Source organism: Neoarius graeffei, chromosome 18, assembly GCF_027579695.1.
Source record: "Neoarius graeffei isolate fNeoGra1 chromosome 18, fNeoGra1.pri, whole genome shotgun sequence".
Taxonomy (NCBI): domain Eukaryota; kingdom Metazoa; phylum Chordata; class Actinopteri; order Siluriformes; family Ariidae; genus Neoarius; species Neoarius graeffei.
This window is the reverse complement of record NC_083586.1, coordinates 29672552-29697776: the sequence shown is the minus strand read 5'-3', so window position 1 is coordinate 29697776 and position 25225 is coordinate 29672552. Positions and strand designations below refer to the sequence as shown.

The 25225-nt window shown below is 43.5% G+C and overlaps 1 protein-coding gene across 1 annotated transcript in view; it reads right to left on the bottom strand.

The window, feature by feature from the left end:
- Positions 1-21873, bottom strand: part of mettl21e (methyltransferase like 21e) — a 29619-nt gene extending 7746 nt beyond the window's left edge. Inside the window, exons 1-2 of the mRNA XM_060899479.1 lie at positions 21826-21873; positions 21597-21724 (exon numbers count right to left, since the gene is read on the bottom strand). Coding sequence (XP_060755462.1) covers positions 21597-21633 — 37 coding nt within the window. The 5' untranslated portion in view covers positions 21634-21724; positions 21826-21873. The remainder of the gene's footprint in view (positions 1-21596; positions 21725-21825) is intronic.
- Positions 21874-25225: the final 3352 nt, after the last annotated feature.

Below are 25225 nucleotides of genomic sequence, written 5' to 3'. Positions count from 1 at the left end.
CCATGTCTAGAAATTAGTTTAGTAATTCCAAATCCATGTTTATTTATAAATTGAAAATGTAGAGAAATAAAAAATCACTTTCCTTACATTAAGGAGTACCTAAATAATTACTTTTATAAGTATAATGGGATTAATTGTATTGGTTTTAGAAGTTGTGAGAGTGAATATAACATTAATGCTTGGAATTACATTGGAAATGAATGCGGGTCTATTTAGACCCATGTTATGCATTAGTGGGGGTTCGATAGCTTATGCATTAAAGGGCACTAAATAAATAAACTGAAAACTGAAACTAAAGACGCGCTGAACACCTGAAAGGCTACCAAAAGTTCATTATATATTCTTCATGCATATTTACAAGAGAAAAACAGATCAACGGACATCGAAAAACTGGTAAAGAGCCACATCAGAGATGTAAAACTTCCGCACTAGTGAGTGACTGTGAAAGTTTGTACACAAACATGGCACCGAGGTTTGCTTCATTAAAAGCAGAAGATTTAAAGAGAAAGATGCGCTGAACACTTGAAAGGCTACCAAAACTTCACTGGATATTCTTCAGGCATATTTACAAGAGAAAAACATACCAACGGACATCGAAAAACTGGAAAAGAGAGAAATAGCGGGAATATTGTCAAAGTTCTACTTGGAGTCGAGGAAAAGTGACGGAGACTTTTACAAGACAACTTCACTCAGCAAAGCCCTTTTGTTTTGAACAACTGCAATGGAACAATTAACTACGACTAAAAGTAACTGAACTTGAACTGTCAGCCTGGATATCGCTTGTATATAATTTGGGATGTTGTTTGGGATGTTGTTCAGGATTCAGGACTTATACCATTTTTATTGTTAAAACTTTGTACATTGGATTGACAGAACACTGAATTACATTCGATCAGAATCAGCATTCAACATTACTAAGTTCTCCCCTGTTCTTAACTTTTTGTAAAATTTAATTGTTCCCTCGAATGTGTATATAATAATAATAATAATAATAATAATAATAATAATATTGGCTGGTTTTTTTTCATGGTCTATCAGATATATTCCATTCAGCTACTTGTCTTCGAGTTGTTCAATATCATGCTGTACCACTCAAAGCCAGCCAGCGTTATTTAGATATTCTATGATCTTATTTTCCCAAGCATCAGCTAACATAAATCTAAATGATACAAACTAGCTTGCATGCTAATATCCAACTTATAACAAGTACAGAAATGCAAATTAACGCAAAACCGCTGGATCCATTTTGCTGGCATGGTGCATTTTCATGGTGGGTTCATCTGTCCTCTTCGAAAGAAGCATCACTGCAAATCAAGACAAAGTCCTTCTGATGAAGCACCTTTATCCTCTTATGAAATATTTCTATTCTCCCAAGATGAGCACGCCTCCATCCACTGAATCGTTTGTTGAGGATGAAAATGACGTAAGAGGCTATGGCTTTCATAGTCAATAGATCTCAACCCAGTTGAACACCTCCCAGTTGGAAGGTTTGGGATGTGTTACATGGTGCTCTCCAAAACCATCATCAAAATACCAATTGTTGGAACATCATTTGGAAATCGTGTGTTCATTCTTTTAGTGCAGTTCCAATGATGTATGCATCATATATCAAGGCACATAGAAACTGTTCCTGCCAGATCATCGTGGCCCAACTCCTTTCTAAGACACTTCAGGTTATGGTTTTTCCCCTATTCATTTTCACCCATGTGTAAATATTTTAGTGATCGATACTACAGCACTCATCTGATTAAGATTCTGGCATTTCCCCCCCCTTTTTGGAATTCCCAACTCATTTTTGAGATTTTACCTCATTTTGGGCTCGGAAGCTACACATACAATCTCCACTGATGTACCCCTAGGGCTCATTATCGGACCTCAAGGTAACTATGTGTACCTTTTTAGGGCCAAAAACATGCATATATGTTCCCAAGCAGTATATAAAGGGTACAAATAAGTACCATAGAGGGTAGGGTCATGGGCGCCGCCAGGGGGGGAAAGGTTAGAACAATTCTAGGGGCCCAGCACTGCCATGGGGCCCTTTAAGGGGCTGATAATATGCTTTTAATGATTTTAATAAGACTTTTGAAATAACAACAATGCAATATTCCATCTGGTAAAATGAGCTAATTGAACAAGGTTGTCTATTTCTTGAGTTCTTCAACATATTGTCATTTAACCCTCCCCCTTTTGCGAAATGGTGCGGTCCAGTTCTGGTAGAAGCGCGATGCGTTAAATCTGTGTGCTGATCAGTGCAACGCTACTTGCTGCTGTGTCGTGGTGCAGCAGCCAGCCAGCCAGCAGTGGAGTGCGTACAGTCTATGATCGCTAAATATGAAGAGTGGCTGTCAAAAACGTAAAGAAAGGCAGCTGAAAGCTGAGAGGGACCGGAGAGGCAGGCAACTGGTCACTCAGTTTTTCCCAAAGAAAGGTAGCTATCGCTCACATGTGTGTTCAAAATATTAGCAAATGGTAAATGAACAGTATGAACGTGGTTGGATTAGCCTATCAAGATAACACTTTTACAGTTTGTACAGTGACATTTTTTCCATTTTAATAACTGAACTGACTTGTGTGATAAACAAGATGAAATATTACGTTATGCTGGTGCTAATAACTAGTGCTAATAACCAGTTTCATAACTAATGGGGTGCCCTAAATATGCACAGATTCAGCCTCAGGGGGACCTCCGCCCTACCAAACCACTGAACCCCCCTTTGGAGAAGGAGGTAAGCAGCAATGCAACCCATAAATGCTTTAGGATTGAAGTTTTTAATGAGCGAGCGCCATATACAGTTTGCTAGATTAAAGTGTTGCTAATAACGGACACCAGTCAAGTGGTTACGTGCGTGGAATGTTCACACGTTCTAAACCATTGGTTTCAAATTGAACATATTCCCCTTTTTGCAGAACAGTACACACAGCTTTCTACCTAACACATAACAATCCATGGGATTTTCATAGGTATTTTGATGCTGGGTAGAAAACTTTTTCTATGATTTATTAGCAGTCACATCACACATTTCACTACCAATTGTCCTAGCACAAGAAGGCATGTGGCAAAATCTTGAATTTTCATTTGTGATTGTAAATGTATCAGAATTAGTCACTGACCAGTTTTCATCTAGTCCCTGGTAGGTTAATACATAAAATGTAATAACAAAGTCACAAACTCAAGGTCCATGGGCTATCAAAAGTCAAATAATGACAATAGTGCAATTGTGACGAGGGTGGGCAAAGTTGGGGGGCCCAAAATTCTAATCTTTCATGGGGCCCAAAATTTCTGGCGGCGCCCCTGGGTAGGGTGCATCAGTTGCCCTCACTTTCATAAAATCTGATGCATTTTTGTTTGGGTGTTCCTTTTCACCAATAAAGACATCCTGTAAAATTTTTTGACCATATTCAAAAGTCTAATGGTGGCACCATGAGGTTCATTTTTTGCCAAAAAACGCTTATTTTATGTTTTCGCGCAAGGTTTGAATCACAATGTTGGACTCCATTTATTGATTTCTTGTGACCCAGAGATCATGTTAAGAACCTTTGCAAGGGATCGAGAAGCATTAATGTGATTCATAATACATTTGTATTGTTTAAAAGTAGTTGAACAATGATTCAATGAACAGCTAAAACTCAAACTGTGCTTGATAATATATTTAGAATATGTACTAAAAATGTGGATCTAAGATATTTGGTATACTCTATAAGGTGCCATAATGTTTCATGAAAAGTGATCGAAATTTTGTCATAAAATAGCAGCTTTTTCCAGAACTTTGAGCTCCTGGTGCCACCATTAAACTTTTGAGTTTTGTCAAAATATTTCACCCAGTGTGTTTTCTTACCAAAAGGAACATAAAAACAAAAATGCATCATGATCGGAGGAACTTTTCATTTTTAAGGGGCAACTGATGCACCCTAATAGAGGGTACTGCCCCACCCAGTGACAAGCCATTGTACCCCTAAAGACACAATAATGTACTTTATTTTCCGAGAGTGTACTTGCAGCCAGAAATTTAAAAATAATACATAGAAGGATCAGACATCACCTTGTTGGTTTAAAGCTAGATGACCTTTCGATTTTATAAAATCGGTGAAATTTAGTTCCCTCTGAAATTTGAACATTGTGATATATGTTTGTCTGTAATATCTCAAAAAAAAAATCAGGCCATTCTGTGGCTGGGAAGTTATTTAATTTGAGGGGATTCTGTAGCAAATAATGTGCATGAAATCACTCGCTTCGTGGAGTCAAGCAGACAGAGGAAGTCCATGTGCTCATGCGCAGGTTTACCTTCTTCTTTTCAGTTTTACAGCAGCTGGCATCCACAGTGTTGCATTACTGCCATCTACAGGTTTACCTTGACCGTGCACTGACAGTTCCATCATTCTGTCACTAAACAAACAGCTGATCACACCGAGGTGTTCACTGACTGCTGATATTTATTAATTTGGTCCTGCATTGCCTTTCTTTCGTATATAATATAATGTCTTTTCTTCTTGCTTTCCGTTACTGTAGTCGGTCTTTCACATTTCATTCACACACTCGCGTCCTCCATTTTTCTCTCCTGTTTCAAATTTGTATCCCACAATGCCTTGCATGAACGGGGAAAGCCCACCACGTGATGCATGACGTAGCATCTTGAATTGGGTCATGGTGAAGCAGGAAAAAAATAGCGGAGAAGTTAGGGCCACGTGGCCTTAAAGTGCACATCACGGGTAAATTCAGGAGCAAGATCAATGTCTCATCTCATCTCATTATCTCTAGCCGCTTTATCCTTCTACAGGGTCGCAGGCAAGCTGGAGCCTATCCCAGCTGACTACGGGCGAAAGGCGGGGTACACCCTGGACAAGTCACCAGGTCATCACAGGGCTGACACATAGACACAGACAACCATTCACACTCACATTCACACCTACGGTCAATTTAGAGTCACCAGTTAACCTAACCTGCATGTCTTTGGACTGTGGGGGAAACCGGAGCACCCGGAGGAAACCCACGCGGACACGGGGAGAACATGCAAACTCCACACAGAAAGGCCCTCGCCGGCCACGGGGCTCGAACCCAGACCTTCTTGCTGTGAGGCGACAGCGCTAACCACTACACCACCGCGCCGCCCAAGATCAATGTAATTCTCCTATTTTATATTAAACTTTGGTCAAATATCTGTCACATTTTGCATTTTGTGCAATTTTTTTACCTTGTGCAATACCAGAAAAATTCAGTTGAAATCAAGCCATTTGAGGCGAAATGGTCCGCCTCTGAAAAAACTTGCCATTTGGATTTCCCGGCAAACATTGATTTTCGTGACGTCACGTGCGGGACGCCTCCGTCTGAATCCTTCTTTGTTTTCTGTAAATTTCTTCAACGTTATCGCATAATTATTAAAATGGTTAACAGATGTATCGTAGGAGGGTGTAGCAACACCAATCTTGATGGGATTAGTACTCATCGTTTTCCAAAAGACCGGACAATGAGAGAGAAATGGGAGCGCTTGGTCTACACAGGCTGTGCACTGAAACCGTGCAAAGCCCTCGCAGCCTGCTGGCGCTTCCGCAGGTAACGTCACGAATCTGGCTCCAGACTCCCTTGGGATTTTTCCAGACACGTTTGGTTATTTTATTTTTTTCTGCTGTAGAGAGATGGCCTTGTGCAAAATTACCCTTCTGGATGAGTGTGTAAAGGGGCATACTTTCATATAAAAAAAAACACGAAATTGGTCCAGAATATGCACTTTAAATTCATTAATGGTTCTATTTTTAAAAAATTAATAAAATTGGAAGTCTGTGATTCGAATTCAGTAGCGTTCGGTCCGCAAAGCAAAAATAATTGGGTGTCGGGGAAAATTCTTTTTATGACCTAAATCTGAAAGGCAGTCTACCTTTAATCTACGTATTAAAAGATTGATGATGCAAACTAAGACTCCCAAAACCATGTAGCTCATAGAACAACCAAGGTTTTAGGAAAAATACTGAATGGAAAGTACCTATTTTTGTAGTGAGAAAATTCAGAAGTACATACATGTACACTTGTGTTCAAAAAAATAGCAGTACATCATCAGTAACCTGATGAACCACTGTTATTAGTAGTAGTGATATTTCTGCCTGGCAAATAATTATCTTGTAGATGTAGTAGTGTAACAGGAAAATCAACCGACCCAACTGTCATGATATTGGAGAATTTATTTAATTGTCCTTTATGAAGGAAGAAGGGAAGCAAATGTTTCACACATTGTTCTAAAATATATTTCCTTCTGAACTGCGAAGTAAAATGGGCCGTTCCAAACATTCTTCAGAGGAACAACGTCTCATATCTCATTATCTCTAGCCGCTTTATCCTGTTCTAAAGGGTCGCAGGGAAGCTGGAGCCTATCCCAGCTGACTATGGGCGAAAGGCGGGGTACACCCTGGACAAGTCGCCAGGTCATCACAGGGCTGACACATAGACACAGACAACCATTCACACTCACATTCACACCTACGGTCAATTTAGAGTCACCAGTTAACCTAACCTGCATGTCTTTGGACTGTGGGGGAAACCGGAGCACCCGGAGGAAACCCACGCGGACACAGGGAGAACATGCAAACTCCGCACAGAAAGGCCCTCGCCGGCCACGGGGAGGAACAACGTAATTTGCTTAAAAAGTTGATTGGAGATGGGAAAACGTATAAAGTGGTGCAGCAAATTATAGGATGCTCAGCTAAAATGATCTCAAATGCTTTAAAATGGCAACAAAAACCCGAAACACACAGAAGAAAACAAGCAAGTACTGTTACAACGGATTGAAGAATAGCCAGAACGGCAAAGATTCAGCCAATCATCACCTCCAGAACGATCAAAGATGATCTAAAATGACCTGTAAGTACTGTTACAGTCACAAGACATTTGATCGAAGCTAAGCCCTCACTGAGAAAAATGGCATGTGCAGAATCGGTTCAAATTTGCCAAGGAACACATCGATTGGCCCAAAGAGAAATGGTGTAACATTCTGCGGACTGATGAGAGTAAAACTGTCCTTTTCGGGTCCAGTGGTCAGACAGTATGCCAGGCGACCCCCGGGTACTGAATTCAAGTCCCAGTACACTGAAGACAGTGGTGCAAAAATCACAGTATGGGGATGTTTTTCATACTACGGTATTGGGTCTATTTATCATATACCAGGGATCATGGATCAAGTTTGAATACATCAAAATACTTGAAGAGATGATGTTGCCGTATGCTGAAAAGAAAATGCGCCTGAAATGGGTGTTTCAACCAGACAGCGACCCCAAACACACGAGTAAGTGAACAACATCTCAGTTCCAGGATTGAGGTAATGGAGTGGCAGCTCAATCCCCTGACCTCAACCCCATTGAAAACTTGTAGGGTGACATTAAAAATTCAGTTTCTGAAGCTAAAGGGTGGTTCTCCACTATAGTTGCAAATTGGTGTCACCTCACTTAACAAGTATTCTGAGACCAGGCCTTTAAATAAAATCAGGGTGTTTGTGTTCATATGCCTTCCTATTGATTATAAAAATTAATTGATATTAAATTTTATCCACTCAAATATAATAGTGTTGGTAGAATTTTTCATTGGAAGTACCCAAGGGGGTCCAAAATGCGTGTCTCATACATCCCAGAAGGAAAATAAACCCTTGCTGAAAAATATTTATTGGTGTCATTATTTTGTGTCACCCATTTAAATATGATCAATATTGTCCATGCAGCATGAAGAAAAGCACATTTTGAAAAATATTTCCAATACTAGTCAGAAATTTGGGCGGCACGGTAGTGTAGTGGTTAGCGCTGTCGCCTCACAGCAAGAAGGTCCTGGGTTCGAGCCCCGGGGCCGGCGAGGGCCTTTCTGTGTGGAGTTTGCATGTTCTCCCCGTGTTCGCGTGGGTTTCCTCCGGGTGCTCCGGTTTCCCCCACAGTCCAAAGACATGCAGGTTAGGTTAACTGGTGACTCTAAATTGACCGTAGGTGTGAATGTGAGTGTGAATGGTTGTCTGTGTCTATGTGTCAGCCCTGTGATGACCTGGCGACTTGTCCAGGGTGTACCCTGCCTTTCGCCCGTAGTCAGCTGGGATAGGCTCCAGCTTGCCTGCGACCCTGTAGAACAGGATAAAGCAGCTACAGATAATGAGATGAGTCAGAAATTTTCCCGCCAAGAAATTGATTTTTGGTGTCCCAAGTAATTAAGTCAGTACGCTAACAGTACTAACTAGAGACACCTGGGGAAAATGGACAGAACTATTCTAATGAGATGACTGCAGTGCATTGTGGGAATCCCACAAGTTCAAGGGAGGGAAACATTGAATTTCATATTGTGGTAGTTTTCCAGCATTGTTCAGGTTTGTATGGCAATGTTTAACAGAATTTATAATAGCAGTCAATACACTAACACTTCTAGAATGATGTAGGCCCAGCTTTGTCATGAAAACATGTTTGTGCCATGAATGTGAGTTAGAAGACCTTTCAACTAGACTACAATGCACAGGCATCATATACACATCTGCACCCTGGTGACCAGATGATGAACTATTTGTCCATACACTAACAGTCCATACACTAACACCGGGGTCCAGTGGTAGCGCGCTGGACCTCAAATCGCCAGGTCCGAATCCGGACAAGACCTGAGTCTGGGGTGTGTTTCACACATTGATCATTTCATTATCCCAGGAAGCTCCTCGGCCTAAATTAGCCTATCTGTGCAAAAAACGGGCCTTAAACACCAATCATCCATCCGTTACTCCAGATGATCCACCACTGGTAGTAGGCCTAGAGTCCTCTGGCATGAGTCAACTTTCCCCTCCACATGATGTTACTGATGCTTCAGTTGGACGTTGGTGTGTTGTCCGTTACAGCGGGAAGTTGTATCCAGGTATAGTTGATGAAGTTGATGTTGAGGTGCAATGCATGAAAAAGGCTGGCCTCAATAGATGGTATTGGCCTGCATATGAAGATATCGTTCATTATGATGTAGTAAAGGACTTCATCTCCTTCATCCCAGAAGTTGTCCCCGTCACCAGAAATTCCAAGAACTCTAGGCACATGATGATTCCTACATCTACATGGACCCAACTAGTAAAAAAATCACCCAGATTTGGTGTAGTGATTGGGACATTTATCCAGCACCTGGTGTAGTCATGAATTTGGACATTGTTTGGATTGACTAAAATGTCAAAAGCACGGGCAAATTTAGAAAAGTGAGGAAATGTTAATTAGGCTACTTTATAATTGGGGTCATGAAATGTTGCCTTAGGTTCTTATATGTTTTGTTCCTAATTTTGTTAACACATGGTTAATGTTGTTGCCATTTTTGAGGTTCAAAAATTAAATCTATTACTGTTCTGCTCAAATAATCAACTTCGTTGTCTTATTTTTGAACGTCAGTACACAAACATGCTGTCAGTACACAAACGCTGCACCCTTTTAATACATATATTTATTGCTCTATTGTGATAAATATACATTTTCAAATAGAATTATTTATAATAAGGCCCAGATTTGTAATTGGGGTCAATTACATTTTGATTTTGGTCAGAGATTATGGATTTATTAGGCATTTCAGAGACCTGTTTGTGTACTGACAGAGACAAGGGCAACCTTGACCTTGAAATGACCTTGACCTTTGACCTTGAATTTTGCTATATCGAGCAATAAGAAGATACTTTGATAAAACTCCAAAATTGGCTACCAGAATTCTGCCTTATGAACTTATCAGTTTGCTCAAGGTCCATATCCCAATTTGCAACTATAGTGGAGAACCACCCAAAATCACAAAATTCACATGATATGTGGAATGTACAGTGGTGCTTGAAAGTTTGTGAACCCTTTAGAATTTTCTACATTTCTGCATAAATATGACCCAAAACAACATCAGATTTTCACACAAGTCCTAAAAGTAGATAAAGAGAAGCCAGTTAAACAAATGAGACAAAAATATTATACTTGGTCATTTATTTATTGAGGAAAATCATCCAATATTACATATCTGTGAGTGGCAAAAGTATGTGAACCTTTGCTTTCAGTATCTGGTGTGACCCCCTTGTGCAGCAATAACTGCAACTAAATGTTTCCGGTAACTGTTGATCAGTCCTGCACACCGGCTTGGAGGAATTTTAGCCCGTTCCTCCGTACAGAACAGCTTCAATTCTGGGATGTTGGTGGGTTTCCTCACATGAACTGCTCGCTTCAGGTCCTTCCACAACATTTCGATTGGATTAAGGTCAGGACTTTGACTTGGCCATTCCAAAACATTAACTTTATTCTTCTTTAACCATTCTTTGGTAGAATGACTTGTGTGCTTAGGGTCGTTGTCTTGCTGCATGACCCACCTTCTCTTGAGATTCAGTTCATGGACAGATGTCCTGACATTTTCCTTTAGAATTCGCTGGTATAATTCAGAATTCATTGTTCCATCAGTGATGGCAAGCCATCCTGGCCCAGATGGAGCAAAACAGGCCCAAACCATGATACTACCACCACCATGTTTCACAGATGGGATAAGGTTCTTATGCTGGAATGCAGTGTTTTCCTTTCTCCAAACATAACGCCTCGTCTCGTCTCGTCTTCTTCCGCTTATCCGGGACCGGGTCACGGAGGCAGCAGTCTAAGCATGGAAGCCCAAACTTCCCTTTCCCCAGACACCTCGGCCAGCTCCTCAGGAAGAACACCGAGGCGTTCCCAGGCCAGCCGAGAGACATAGTCCCTCCAGCGTGTCCTGGGTCTTCCCCGGGGCCTCCTCCCGGGGGGACATGCCTGGAACACCTCCCCAGGGAGGCGTCCAGGAGGCATCCGAAAAAGATGCCCGAGCCACCTCAGCTGGTTCCTCTCGATGTGGAGGAGCAGCGGCTCTACTCCGAGCTCCTCCCGAGTGACTGTGCTTCTCACCCTATCTCTAAGGAAGCGCCCAGCCACCCTGCGAAGGAAATTCATTTCAGCCGCTTGTATCCGCGATCTTGTTCTTTCTGTCATTACCCAAAGCTCATGACCATAGGTGAGAGTCGGAACGTAGATCGACCGGTAAATTGAGAGCTTCGCCTTTTGGCTCAGCTCCTTCTTCACCACGACGGACCGGTAAAGCGACCGCATCACTGCGGAGGCTGCACCGATCCGCCTGTCGATCTCACGCTCCATCCTTCCCTCACTCGTGAACAAGATCCCGAGATACTTAAACTCCTCCACTTGAGGCAGGACTTCTCCACCAACCTGGAGAGGGCAAGCCACCCTTTTCCGGTCGAGAACCATGGCCTCGGACTTGGAGGTGCTGATTCTCATCCCAGCCGCTTCACACTCGACTGCAAACCGCCCCAGTGCATGCTGAAGGTCCTGGTTTGAAGAAGCCAACAGGACAACATCATCCGCAAAAAGCAGAGATGAAATCCTGTGGTTCCCAAACAGGATTCCTTCCGGCCCCTGGCTGCGCCTAGAAATTCTGTCCATAAAAATTATGAACAGAACCGGTGACAAAGGGCAGCCCTGCCAGAGTCCAACATGCACTGGGAACAGGTCTGACTTACTGCCGGCAATGCGAACCAGACTCCTGCTCCGTTCGTACAGGGACCGGACAGCCCTTAGCAAAGAGCCCCGAACCCCATACTCCCGAAGCACCCCCCACAGAATACCACGGGGGACACGGTCGAATGCCTTCTCCAGATCCACAAAGCACATGTGGACTGGTTGGGCAAACTCCCATGAACCCTCGAGCACCCTATGAAGGGTATAGAGCTGGTCCAGTGTTCCGCGACCAGGACGAAAACCGCATTGTTCCTCCTGGATCCGAGGTTCGACTATTGGTCGAATTCTCCTCTCCAGTACCCTGGAGTAAACTTTCCCTGGGAGGCTGAGAAGTGTGATTCCCCTATAATTGGAGCACACTCTCCGGTCCCCTTTCTTAAAAAGAGGGACCACCACCCCAGTCTGCCACTCCAGAGGCACTGTCCCCGACCGCCACGCGATGTTGCAGAGGCATGTCAACCAAGACAGCCCCACAACATCCAGAGACTTGAGATACTCAGGGCGGATCTCATCCACCCCCGGTGCCTTGCCACCGAGGAGCTTGCAAACCACCTCAGTGACTTCGGCTTGGGTAATGGACGAGTCCACCTCTGAGTCATCAGCCTCAGTCTCCTCAGTGGAAGACATGACGGTGGGATTGAGGAGATCCTCAAAGTATTCCTTCCACCGCCCGACAATGTCCCCAGTCGAGGTCAACAGCTCCCCACCCGCACTGTAAACAGTGTTGGCAGAGTACTGCTTCCCCCTCCTGAGGCGCCGGATGGTTTGCCAGAATTTCTTCGAGGCCGACCGATAGTCCTTCTCCATGGCCTCCCCGAACTCCTCCCAGTTCTGAGTTTTTGCCTCCGCAACTGCCCGAGCTGCAGCACGCCTGGCCTGCCGATACTCGTCGGCTGCTTCAGGAGTCCCGGAGGTCAACATGGCCCGATAGGACTCCTTCTTCAGCTTGACGGCATCCCTTACTTCCGGTGTCCACCACCGGGTTCGGGGATTGCCGCCACGACAGGCACTGGAGACCTTGCGGCCACAGCTCCGAACAGCTGCGTCCACAATGGAGGTAGAGAACATGGTCCACTCAGACTCAATGTCCCCCGCCTCCCTCGGAAGCTGGGAAAAGCTCTCCCGGAGGTGGGAGTTAAAGACCCCCTCAACAGAGTGCTCGGCCAGACGTTCCCAGCAGACCCTCACCATATGTTTGGGCCTGCCAGGTCTGTCCAGCTTCCTCCTCCGCCAGCGGATCCAACTCACCACCAGGTGGTGATCAGTTGACAGCTCAGCCCCTCTCTTCACCCGAGTGTCCAAGACATAGGGCCGGAGATCAGATGAAACGACTACAAAGTCGATCATCGACCTCCGACCTAAGGTGTCCTGGTGCCACGTGCACTTATGGACACCCCTATGCTCGAACATGGTGTTCGTTATGGACAAACCGTGACTAGCACAGAAGTCCAATAACAAAACACCACTCGGGTTCAGATCGGGGAGGCCGTTCCTCCCAACCACGCCCCTCCAGGTGTCACTGTCGTCGCCCACGTGAGCATTGAAGTCCCCCAGTAGCACAATGGAGTCCCCAGTCTGAGCACCCCTCAGTACCTCTCCCAGGGATGCCAAGAAGGCCGGATACTCTATACTGCTATTTGGCCCGTAGGCACAAACAACAGCAAGAGCCCTCTCCCCAATCCGAAGGCGCAGAGAGGCGACCCTCTCGTTCACTGGGGTAAACTCCAACACATGGCGGCTGAGCTGGGGAGCTATAAGCAAGCCCACACCAGCCCGCCGCCGCTCACCACGGGCGACTCCAGAGAAGTGGAAAGTCCAGCCCCTCTCGAGGAGCTGGGTTCCAGAGCCCAAGCTATGCGTGGAGGTGAGCCCGACTATCTCTAGCCGGTACCTCTCAACCTCCCGCACAAGCTCAGGCTCCTTCCCCCCCAGCAAAGTGACATTCCATGTCCCAACAGCCAGCCGCTGTGTCCGGGGATCAGGTCATCGAGGCCCCTGCCTTCGACTGCCACCCAATCCACACTGCACCAAACCCCTACTGCTACCTCTGTGGGTGGTGAACCCACAGGAGGTTGGGCCCACGTCACCTCTTCGGGCTGAGCCCGGCCGGGCCCCATGGGCAAAGGCCCGGCCACCAAGCTCTCGCATATGAGCCCCAACCCCGGGCCTGGCTCCAGGGTGGGGCCCCGGCTGCGTCCTACCGGGCGACGTCACGGTCCTGGATTTTTTCTCCATAGGGGGTTTTTGGTGAACTGCTCTTGGTCTGGCCTGTCACCTAGGACCTGTCTGCCTTGGGAAACCCTACCAGGGGCATAATGCCCCCGACAACATAGCTCCTAGGATCATTCAAGCACACAAACCCCTCCACCACAATAAGGTGGCAGTTCTAGGAGGGGCATTTTGAGATTGCAAACATAACGCTTCTCATTTAAACCAAAAAGTTCTATTTTGGTCTCATCCGTTCACAAAACATTTTTCCAATAGCCTTCTGGCTTGTCCACGTGATCTTTAGCAAACTGCAGACGAGCAGCAATGTTCTTTTTGGAGAGCAGTGGCTTTCTCCTTGCAACCCTGCCATGCACACCACGGGCGATTGCTCTAAGACAACGAGGGAGGCTCAGCCTCCTCTAAAAATGATGAACATCGTGTAGGATGAATTGCGCTAGGCTTATGTTATAGCCAACCTTATAACATTGCTATTTCAGATCCAGAATCATAGAAATATATGCGCTCAACCCAACTACAGTGCGAAATCATTGGGAGCTATGTGCTTGTCAATCTCAAAATGCAAGATGGTTATTGGACAAATACTGCGAAAATGCCCGCCCACAGACTCCCAGCCTCACAGTGAGGGGGACATGTCAAAGCTTTCCGCGAGGAGATTGGTGATAGCGGCCGGATATTTTCTTTGATTGACAGCTCGTTTCAAATATAGACAGGCAGCGGTGAATTTCAGTTCAGTCCCATGCGGATTTGCAAGTGCTGTGGTGTATTGTAAGAGATCAGCTTACATTGCGATTTCATTCATTACATACGGTTTCTACCAGCTTTTTTAGTTTGTATATATTTTCATTGTAAATAAAGTGTAAATATAGTGTTGTCAAGTTTGCTATCTTAGTTCGAGAAATTTCGTTTATTTGAGTGACTGAACTTGAACTTGAGGGGGCTAGTCAGCTAGCAAGAAAGCTGCGCACGGATGCCAAGCATTGCTGATTTAATTTTGGCGAAGCCATTTGCCAGTCTTCCTTTCGAGGAAAAAATTAAAATTAAAGAGCAGGGTAGACCAATGCCTCAAATTGACTTGGTGAAAAAGGTAGGGAATAATACTCGTTCCTTTCAGCTCTCCTGCTACGAGAAAGTGAATTGGCTAACAGCAAGTGACCCACATCAACAACCGTAAATAGGCTACTTTAGTAATATGTCATGGATGGGCCAAAAATATAGAATCTATTTAAAATGTTTATGCTGAGTATATTATATTGGAATATATATTTTTCTGGATATGAATTAAACACAGCTACAATTTGGAAAACATTTTTAAACAAAAACACAGCCGAGAACATTTCACACTACAGACCTGGATTAAAAGTGAAGGGTTATCAAAATTGTCAATAAAACATTTCTCAGTCAAAATAAGTAAAATATAGGGAAAGTGTCATTGAATGAAATGTGTGGCACCCAGCTCTATGTTTGGCTCCCCAAGGTCAGTGCTTGTGCCTATTCCAGAACACTCTGCTGTTACTGCTGAGGTTCCTGACAAAGAGCTGCTTTCAATAATGATCAATTTTTAAACAACATGCCACAATTTTAAAATATAAAATGTTAAAATATACACACACACCCCCAACACCACCATCATGTATATTGGACAGTAGGCTAATGGGCCAAAAGAACCTGTTATTTCACAGTTTGTGACCCTGCCAACAATCAGCCAGATCAGAAGCAAGAGTATGGGCAAAATTGATGTGTTTTTTCTTTTTTCTTTTAAAATCTGGAAATATCGTAACCGACCAGCCTCCCCTGTTTGAAAGACTACCAGCCGCCACTGATGCACACCATTGTTGTTCAGTGTTCTCCTGATGGTGGACTCATGAACATTAAAATTAGCCAATGTGAGAGAGGCCTTCAGTTGCTTAGAAGTTACCCTGGGGTCCTTTGTGACCTCGCCGACTATTACACACCTTGCTCTCTGAGTGATCTTTAAGAAACCTTTATTTGTCACATGCACACTTCAAGCACAGTAAGATTCATCCTCTGCATTTAACCCATCTGAAGCAGTGAACACACACACACCCCCGGAGCAGTGGGCAGCCATACTACAGTGCCCGGGGAGCAGTCAGGGGTTAGGTACCTTGCTCAAGGGCACTTCAACCCAAGGCCGCCCCATGTTAACCTAACTGCATGTCTTTGAACTATGGGGAAAACCGGAACACCCAGAGGAAACCCACGCAGACATGGGGAGAACATGCAAACTCCACACAGAAAGGCCCCCACCGGTGGCTAGGCTCGAACCCAGAACTTTCTTGCTGTGAGGTGACAGTGCTAACCACTACACCACTGTGATCTTTGATGGTCGACCACTCCTGGGGAGGGTAACAATGGTCTTGAATTTCCTCCATTTGTACACAATCTGTCTGACTGTGGATTGGTGGAGTCCAAACTCTTTAGAGATGCTTTTGTAACCTTTTCCAGCCTGATGAGCTTCAACAATGCTTTTTCTGAGGGCCTCAGAAATCTCCTTTGTTCGTGCCATGATACACTTCCGCAGTGTTGTGAAGATCAGACTTTGATAGATTCCTGTTCTTTAAATAAAACAGGGTGCCCACTCACACCTGATTATCATCCCATTGATTGACTTAATTTCACCTTCAAATTAACTGCTAATCCTAGAGGTTCACATACTTTTGCCACTCACAGATATGTAATATTGGATGATTTTCCTCAATAAATAAATGACCAAATATAATATTTTTGTCTCATTTGTTTAACTGGGTTCTCTTTATCTACTTTTAGGACTTGTGTGAAAATCTGATGATGTTTTAGGTCATATTTATGTAGAAAATTCTAAAGGGTTCACAAACTTTCAAGCACCACTGTAGTTCATTCTGGGCTGAAATATCTGGTTATACAGTAGGTGCCGGAAGGTGGTTAACTCAAAGCAACGTAGATGCGCAGCAGTTATCAAAACCAATGGTTATGCAACTAAATATGAGTTCAGTTTGAGTTTGAAGAGAAAACTGTCAACACTGCTATTTTTTAAAAACAGATTAATATTCCCTTTCTTTGCTTCCTGTAAAAGAACACCACAGACCTGATCAAATGTGTTAATGCTTTGGGTTGGAATTAAATGTGTAAGGTTTCCACTACATTTGAAATTTGGAAATAAAAGCTATTTAAAAAAATTTACTTTTTTTTCCATGCCCTGCTATTTATTTGAACGCAGCTGTACACTCTTAAAGTACCTATTAAACTTTGTAGCTCTGACAGCTAGGAAGGAAGAGTTTCTCCAGGAAAATTATGTTGGATGAAAATCCTTCATCATTAACTGTGTAAGTGAATGAATCTGTACGAGGGGAAAACAGTCCTAATCAAATCAGTTAGGATTAATCCAAGCCTGATCATTCAAGTCAAAGTCCTTCCTGTGCCAGGACCTGGTCTTCCTAGGCAGTCTCCCATCCCAGTACTAACCAGGCCCTTAAGGCGTACTGGTCAGTGCTGATCTCCTATTACATCGCTGGGGTTACAGCGGGGTCTGGTCCTCTGGTAACCACAAGAGTCAGACTCCCTACTTGCACCTGTATTGTGGCATGCCTCACCAGATGACAGGAGGTACCATTTTTACGATGGTCTTTGGTATGACCTGACCTCGAGTAGAACTCATGATCTCCTGGTCGAGAGTCGGACACTAAGGCTACATCCACACGACAACGGCAACGAGATTTTATTTAAAAAAATATCGCGTCCACATGGGCAACGGATCAGTAAAATATCAGGTACATATGGCAACGCAACGCTTGCTGAAAACGATGCAATACACATGCCACACCTCTACGTGCGCTGTAAGACGGTCCCATCAGAGACACCAGAACAACAGAAGTAGGACGCATGCGCATAAACCCCTTCTTCTACCCGGCGTGAACAGGTGTTCTCAGGAACAAACACACAACAAGAAGAAGATGGCTGCGACTATGCGAGGAAATCGTGCCTTCTGTGTGTACAAATTAGTTTTATTAGTGTGCATAGTTTTATATAACTTAATTTTCTTATTGTGTGTGAACATTTTGAAAAGCATTTTTATATAACTTTTTATATTGTGTGTGAACATTTTGAAAAGCAGTCTTATCCAATAAAAAAAGAAATTCAAGAAATGGTTCAGTTACTTGTTTATTTAAAAGAAAAGCTGTATACAAAAGTGAATGCAATGCAGTGGTTCATACAAAACAGCGAGAGTGCTGCTTGTTCTAGTCATGTGGTTGTGACGTCATCGTAAACAAATCCGTTCTACTCATCCAGACGACTTCGCAACGGCGCTGTTGCCAGATTTTTCCATTCTGGAACCCGTTCTCAAAAAATATCGTTGTGGGGCAACCAAAACGCCGGTGCCGTGTGGACGCCAGGCCGAAACGATAAACAATTTTATCAGATTCACCTGAATCCGTTGCCGTGTGGACAGGGCCTAAGGCTAACCACTTGGCCAGCTCACAGTGCCTGATCATTAACTAATCAAATAATGGCTATTTTACCACATAACATACCATAAGTGTGGAAAATTGATAATGGGGCAGTGATTCAAAAATATTCATTAGCAATAAAAGTTAGCTAGAGCGGCGGCTACAATTATCGACAGTCCATAATTATCAACACCTTTTCAGATTTACCAATAAAAACAATTTTACAAAGGTGAGTCTCAGTTATAACAGTTATTATTGGTTAATTAATCAACTGGAAGACCTGCCTCGCCCTTTGATCTTGTCGTCTGATGACACAGCTCGTTACCTGAGAAGGATTATTTTTAGCACGATCAGCAATTTTTCGGAAAACCCGGACGTCATCAACGCAGGTAAGCATGGTGGAAAGATCGTGGACATGTTTTTACTGATCAAATTCACCGATATTTCATGATCTTGTCGAAACCTACTGTTTCTCACGCTTTCATTTGACAGTCACCATTTTGTATCTAAACGCACGTTTGAGAAGTCACGTGAGGTGTCGATAATCGTGATCACTTTCACCGGTGTCCACCATTATCGACACCCTGTGGAATTGACATTTACAACTGTTATGGCTCGATCTTTGTGTAACATTGTTGAAGTAGATGAAGTACTTTAAAAAAAAAAGTGCTGTGATTTATAATAAATTTTTTTCTGATCCATAACAGAATAGAATGTTTATAGAGTATTTGGAATCCTATTGCAATAAATAGAATTAGACCAGAATTAAATTCCGAGCATATAAAAAAATTACATGCTTGAAATATTCAGATTTTCTATTCCATTCAGAAAATATATATATATTTTTTGCAGTTTGTTGTAAATATCTACCACATATTACAATATCGGTAGACATTTTAGATTTTGGTTCGAGGAATGACATGTGACCTTTGACCTGGATTTCCATGTGGTTACAATGTCGATTCCCTGTTGACATTTATTGGTAAAACTACAAAACTAGAAATTAATACAAACAACAACGAATGATTAACAAAATGTGATCTATGAAAATACTTAGAAAGCGGGTAGAAAGTGGAACAAAAAAGACTTCGATGCAGGTTAAACATTATCAGTTCATTTGTTTACAAGCATTAGAATTACTTCCTCATTTACGTCAGCACCGACATCCTAATAAAAGATCTTTTGTACTAAATATAAGTCTATGTAAAACAAATTTTAAATAAAAACTATGTTTTGTTAACTTAATATCACATACCGATTATTTTTTTTTAAAATAATCATCTTGATGTCGATAATTATGGAACGGTGTTGATAATTGTGGAACGGTTTCACATGATCTGATGCATTAAGTAATCGGGAATCAACTCTTTTTTTTTTTCCAGTGGAAGTTTGAGTAATTATTCATGCACAGTTTACGTACTGAAAGTCTTTTCTACTTTTGCAACGGCCAAAACATCGTTAAGGTGTCGATAATTGTAGCCGCTGCTCTAGTTAGAATTATAGTTCGCTGAAAGTTCATTCCCCCCCATTTGTATGAAATTGAATTGAATCCAATTAAATTACCATTTCACGTTTGAATTTTATATACTCAGGTTATTTTTTCATTCCAGAAACTTTGAAGGTCTACTATGGAGGATTCAACCAACTCAATGCCCCTTCCTTTCCAAAACACGGTGGCCCTCAGGTGTCGTAGCGTACTTCCAATGCTTACATTCAAGCTTCCTTTCTTTTTCTTGTGCTAAATAATAAGTATGATCCTTCATTTTTCAAAATTTGGTTTCTTAATCTTCGTAGTCAGCACCAGCAAACACAATTCCACTGCTGTTTGATTCCTCTTCCTTCTGGATTCACGCTGCCACTTATAAAAATGTGAAACCAGGAAGGCGCTCTGTAGACGTTTGTCCATTCTGGGTTACTGTAGCAGCGCAACATGGCGGTTCTGTGGAAGTGAACCCACGCCTGATGTAGTTCCAAAGGCTTCATTCTAAGCTTACAAAACCACAATGATTTGTAATTACAGGTAATTATACACGAAAGAAAACATCTCATCTCATCATCTCTAGCCGCTTTATCCTTCTACAGGGTCGCAGGCAAGCTGGAGCCTATCCCAGCTGACTACGGGCGAAAGGCGGGGTATACCCTGGACAAGTCGCCAGGTCATCACAGGGCTGACACATAGACAACCATTCACACTCACATTCACACCTACGGTCAATTTAGAGTCACCAGTTAACCTAACCTGCATGTCTTTGGACTATGGGGGAAACCGGAGCACCCGGAGGAGACCCACGCGGACACGGGGAGAACATGCAAACTCCGCACAGAAAGGCCCTCGCCGGCCCCGGGGCTCGAACCCAGGACCTTCTTGCTGTGAGGCGACAGCGCTAACCACTACACCACCGTGCTGCCCCGAAAGAAAACATATTTATGAATATTATATTTCATTATAGATCCCCATAAATCTTACATAGTGGACCTTTAACTAGTCAATGTCTAAAACTGATTGAACCTGGTGTGCATGAAAATCCAGATAGATTTGGACTTTATGCAGTTGATTAAAAAGTTACAGTGTACAAAAACACGATTGACTGGATTAATAACTTGGGGTAAACTGGAGGTGCTAAAGAAGGCAACTGGACTTGCTTGAAATCCTTGAAGACGTTCCACCTCTCATCCGAAAGGCTTCTTCAGTTCTGTCCGACTAGTGAGGAGTTCCAGGTATTTATCCTCTAGTGGGCCAAAAGCAACCCTAAGGAGAGTTATTGACCCTCTCCATCATCCTGTAGGTGTTAGGGTCCAGTTGCCTTCTTTAGCACCTATGGTTTATGATGACCTGGATGACTGAGAACCTTCATAGACAAACTTGGGATAAAATGGAAAAAGGTATTGGGACAATCTAAATGAAAATGTAATTAAGATGGCTCCACCACAAGTTTAGAGTAATGTACCCCAACATTCAGCTACCCCCCACCCCCCAAAAAAAGAAAAAAGCTATTATCCTCTATTATTAGACTACGCTTCGTAAACAGCTGCAGTATTTTATAACCTGTGGAAATGTGTCTCACATGAAGGTTGCTGTTCTGGAGTTCAAACAGGTGTTTTTATCCCATGCAGATCATAGGCTAGACCATTAATCCAGGTATACAACCGAAATAGCCTTTTTTTTTAAAATCATGTTATCGTCAACTTACATTTTGAGAAAGAAGTTTCTCACTGGTGATATTTCCATACAGTAACGTTATAACACACACTGACTTTTATTAAACTTTGATTCACAGGCAATATGTATCGAGAAAACCTCGGGAGAGATTAAGGATCAAGTTAACCCGTCTCTGTTGACACAATTGTGTAGGACATTAAACGCTACGCAGTTTGGATCGTGAGTTTGCACCGTATGAACAGAAAGAAATAACTGATCCATGATCCACCCACCCTGAGTCTCAGTGTCCTCTGCAGGCTCTTGCTCCATGGCTGTGTGAAGGTTCTGGGTGTGTTGAGTAAACCGAGGTAAGCCGGATTCAAAATGTGTGTCCACTCTCTGTCCAGACTTGAGTGACAAACTAAAACAAACAGGGCAGAGTTTCAGAGAAGTAGGTCAGCCAGTGGAAGAAGACCCACCAAATACCACAGGACAGAAATATAACCAGAGGAACAAGAATACCGCTATGCATAGCATGCTTCTCACATACACACACTTGCCACATGAAACTAAGTACGAAGCTATGATTTTGATCGATTTCCAGAGATAGAAAGTAAGAAATCAGATCCAAGTTGGCATGAAGAAAACAATAGCTCTCTGGATGACATACAGGAAATAATAGTGGGTGGGATTTTATGACCAAATATGGTTTTGTCTTCTGCTGGTTTTTAATAGACCTCTGCAGGCAAGAAGGAGAACGGTGGGCTGTTTTATTAACATGACTTCATCTAGTCATGATAGAAGTTGTCTTCTGGAATGATATCCATGCTAGTGTTAGAAAGTCTTCTTATTGATATTTACAGTACCAGTAGTCAAATATTTGGACACACTCATTACTATGAATGAGGAAGTGTGTACAAACTTTTGACTGGTACTGCAGTCAGTTGGCATGTGCTCCTATAACTGTTTTATTCTATCCACATTCACTGGATTTTGAGAAACGGAGCATTTTTATTTTTTGAAAAAATTCGATAAATAAAAGCTTTATACAAAACGTCCGACAGAATCATTTCCGCTTAGAATGTAAACAAACCGGCAAAATGACTAACAATTTGAGAAAAATATGATCATTCTTGAAAAATAAGAAGATACGTTCTTACCATTACATACTTTTATTCCATATTTTGTTGCCTTTTTTTTGTATTTTTTGAGGTTTTGTTTGAGTTTTTATTTTGGCTTCGGTTGGTTCAGCAACACGCGCCGCCATTTTGTTTTTCTCTACTCACGGTATATGAGCTGATAGCCTATGGGCGGTATGGTGGTGTAGTGGTTAGCACTGTTGCCTCACAGCAAGAATGTCCTGGGTTCGAGCCCCGTGGCCGATGGGGGCCTTTCTGTATGGAGTTTGCATGAGTCTCCCCGTGTCTGTGTGGGTTTCCTCTGGGCACTCCGGTTTCCCCCACAGTCCAAAGACATGCAGGTTAGGCTAACATGGGCTGAAGTTAGGGCTGCTCGATATTGGAAAAAAATCAATATCACGATTTTTTCAGTAAATATCGATATCGCGATTTTTAAAACAATATTTATACACCTTTTTTTAAAGCCCTGATCATCAACACCCGAGGCACCGGGCCACATTTTTATAGTACAGGCCTCATAGGCTACCTGTCAACCCTTCCCGTTGTACCCTGAAACGCCTTTTACTTAAACTATTTACTGTGCAAGCGCGTACTTTGCATAGGTCCTATCGCCTGCACAAGGCTCACGTTCTCCTCACTCAACATTTCCGATCACAGAGGATGGAGCCAGCGCTGGTATTACCAGTGATTACTGCGTAACGTCCACACTGGCTCGTAGCCAGCCAAGGATAAAATCTCTCTCTCACACACACACACACACACACACACACACACACACTACAACGTAAGCTTGTGTGTTGTTAAGACACCAACATTAAACACGCACAATATAGAGACAAGTCCTTAAGAATTAACATACATGAAAATAGGCTTCTCTTCCTTCATCTTTGTAAGATTGTGTGTGTTCTCGTGCATAGCTGTCCTGAGCTTTATGACCCTTTCACACCCTGGTAAACGTGCATAATCGCGAGAACAGACTCTTTTGTTTTCTCTGTACCTTCTAGTTTCGCTGAAACCACCTTCCTGGTTCCTCTTGTTCTAGGGGGTGTATGGTCTGCTCTTTCATGTATAACAAAAACGACTCCTTATCTGGCGAGTTTCACCTTGTCTTGTCACGCAAGCTTCTGATGTATATAAACCCTGCTTTTTCTATGTATCACTGAGCAGTGCTTGAATAAACCAGATTGATTTAACTCGTGTGGTTCGTTTTAGCCCTGCTCCAGAGCGCTCTTATGTCGACGCATCTGAACTAGGACAGACGCAGGTTCTAACAATTTGGTGACCCCGACGTGATACTCTCAATCAGGTAAGACATGTTTGATTGACTACCTGGTTGGCAGTAGTTTCGACTTTGTTTTCCCTGGTTCGAGTCCAGGAAGAGCGCGCTATACAAATTTACGACACATTTCCGTCTGTTCCTCTTCAGATCCGTCTGTTGTCATTGTACGATGGGAAACTCGTTCCCTAAGCCTGCGCCAGGGGAAACCCCGGCCGAGTGGATGACTAGGTGCGGTTTCGCTTATTATGTTTCTCCTTGGCTCGATAATTTGGCAGGTTGGACCGAGGCCAACCCTCAAATTCCTTCATATCCTCGCCGAGGTACTTTCGATCCTGGTTATCTTGCATCAGCCTATCGCATGATTTATGAGGGATTAGGGGACCCCGGCTGGGATCGCCCGTATATGCGGGATGGATATGCCAAATGGTATGATATGAAGAAGATTTGGGATAATTTTAAACAGGCTTATACTCCCCGTTCAGTCCTGAAATCCATCCCGAAGCCTCGGGCTGCACCCGTCACCAAGGAAACGGAGGAGGCGGCGCTAGGAAAATCCAAATCTCATTCTGCTCCTCCAGCCTCGTTAGACAGTAAACCTCCACCTTATAGTAAGACCGGAAAAGCTACTGGTAAATCGTCGTCATCTGTAAAAACGATTCCTAAAATTTATCCGTCCCTGGCTGCTGTGTCTGCGTGCCCCCCCCCCCACGGTTGACAGAGGGCAGCGTCCCGGAGGGATAAAAGGTGCACCTGCATCAGCCAAGAACGGCAAAGACGAAGAAAGTAGTGACGATACCGATGATGACACTGATGATGACGATTGGGATAATCCCGATGGTGTGGGTCCAGACGCCGGCTCGCGTCCTTATCCGCCACAAAACGCTGCTTGTGTATGGGTTGCAAAGCGCAGTGGTATTGATATAACTCCCCCGTCCCCGTCGGCTCTTAAGGACATCATCTCGCTTCTTCCGTCACCCGATAAGCCCTTGCTTTTTGTTGATCAGTTAATTAATGTTTCTCGTAATTGTCAGCTTACGGGAGCTGATTACCGGTTTATTCTGCAAAATAAATTAGGAGGCGCATATGATGAGACAGCCCTGTTAGAAAACGTTCAGGTTCTCGCCCCCGTCAATGATCAAGCTGAAAATATTAAGGAAGAGTATGAAGGGGATGACGGTCGCCCGCGTCGGCGCACCGTGACTACCTTCTTTTGGAAAGACACGCCGGACGCGCTGCAGTAGCTTCGCGAGCAGTTGACGCGACACCTGCTCGCCTTAAAACAAGCAAATAGAGACCTGTCACAGGTCACTAACTGCAAACAGGAGCGTTCTGAGCTGACGTCGGCTTTCTGGAAGCGCTTTGGGGAAGTTTGGCAACATTTGGGAGGTCTTGAACTTGATTTGGCAAACCCGAACCCAATGTTCTTGTCCACCTTTCTGTCTAATTGTCGCCCCGAAATACAGAGCGTATTAAAACATCACTGGAGTGACCGGAATAATCTGGT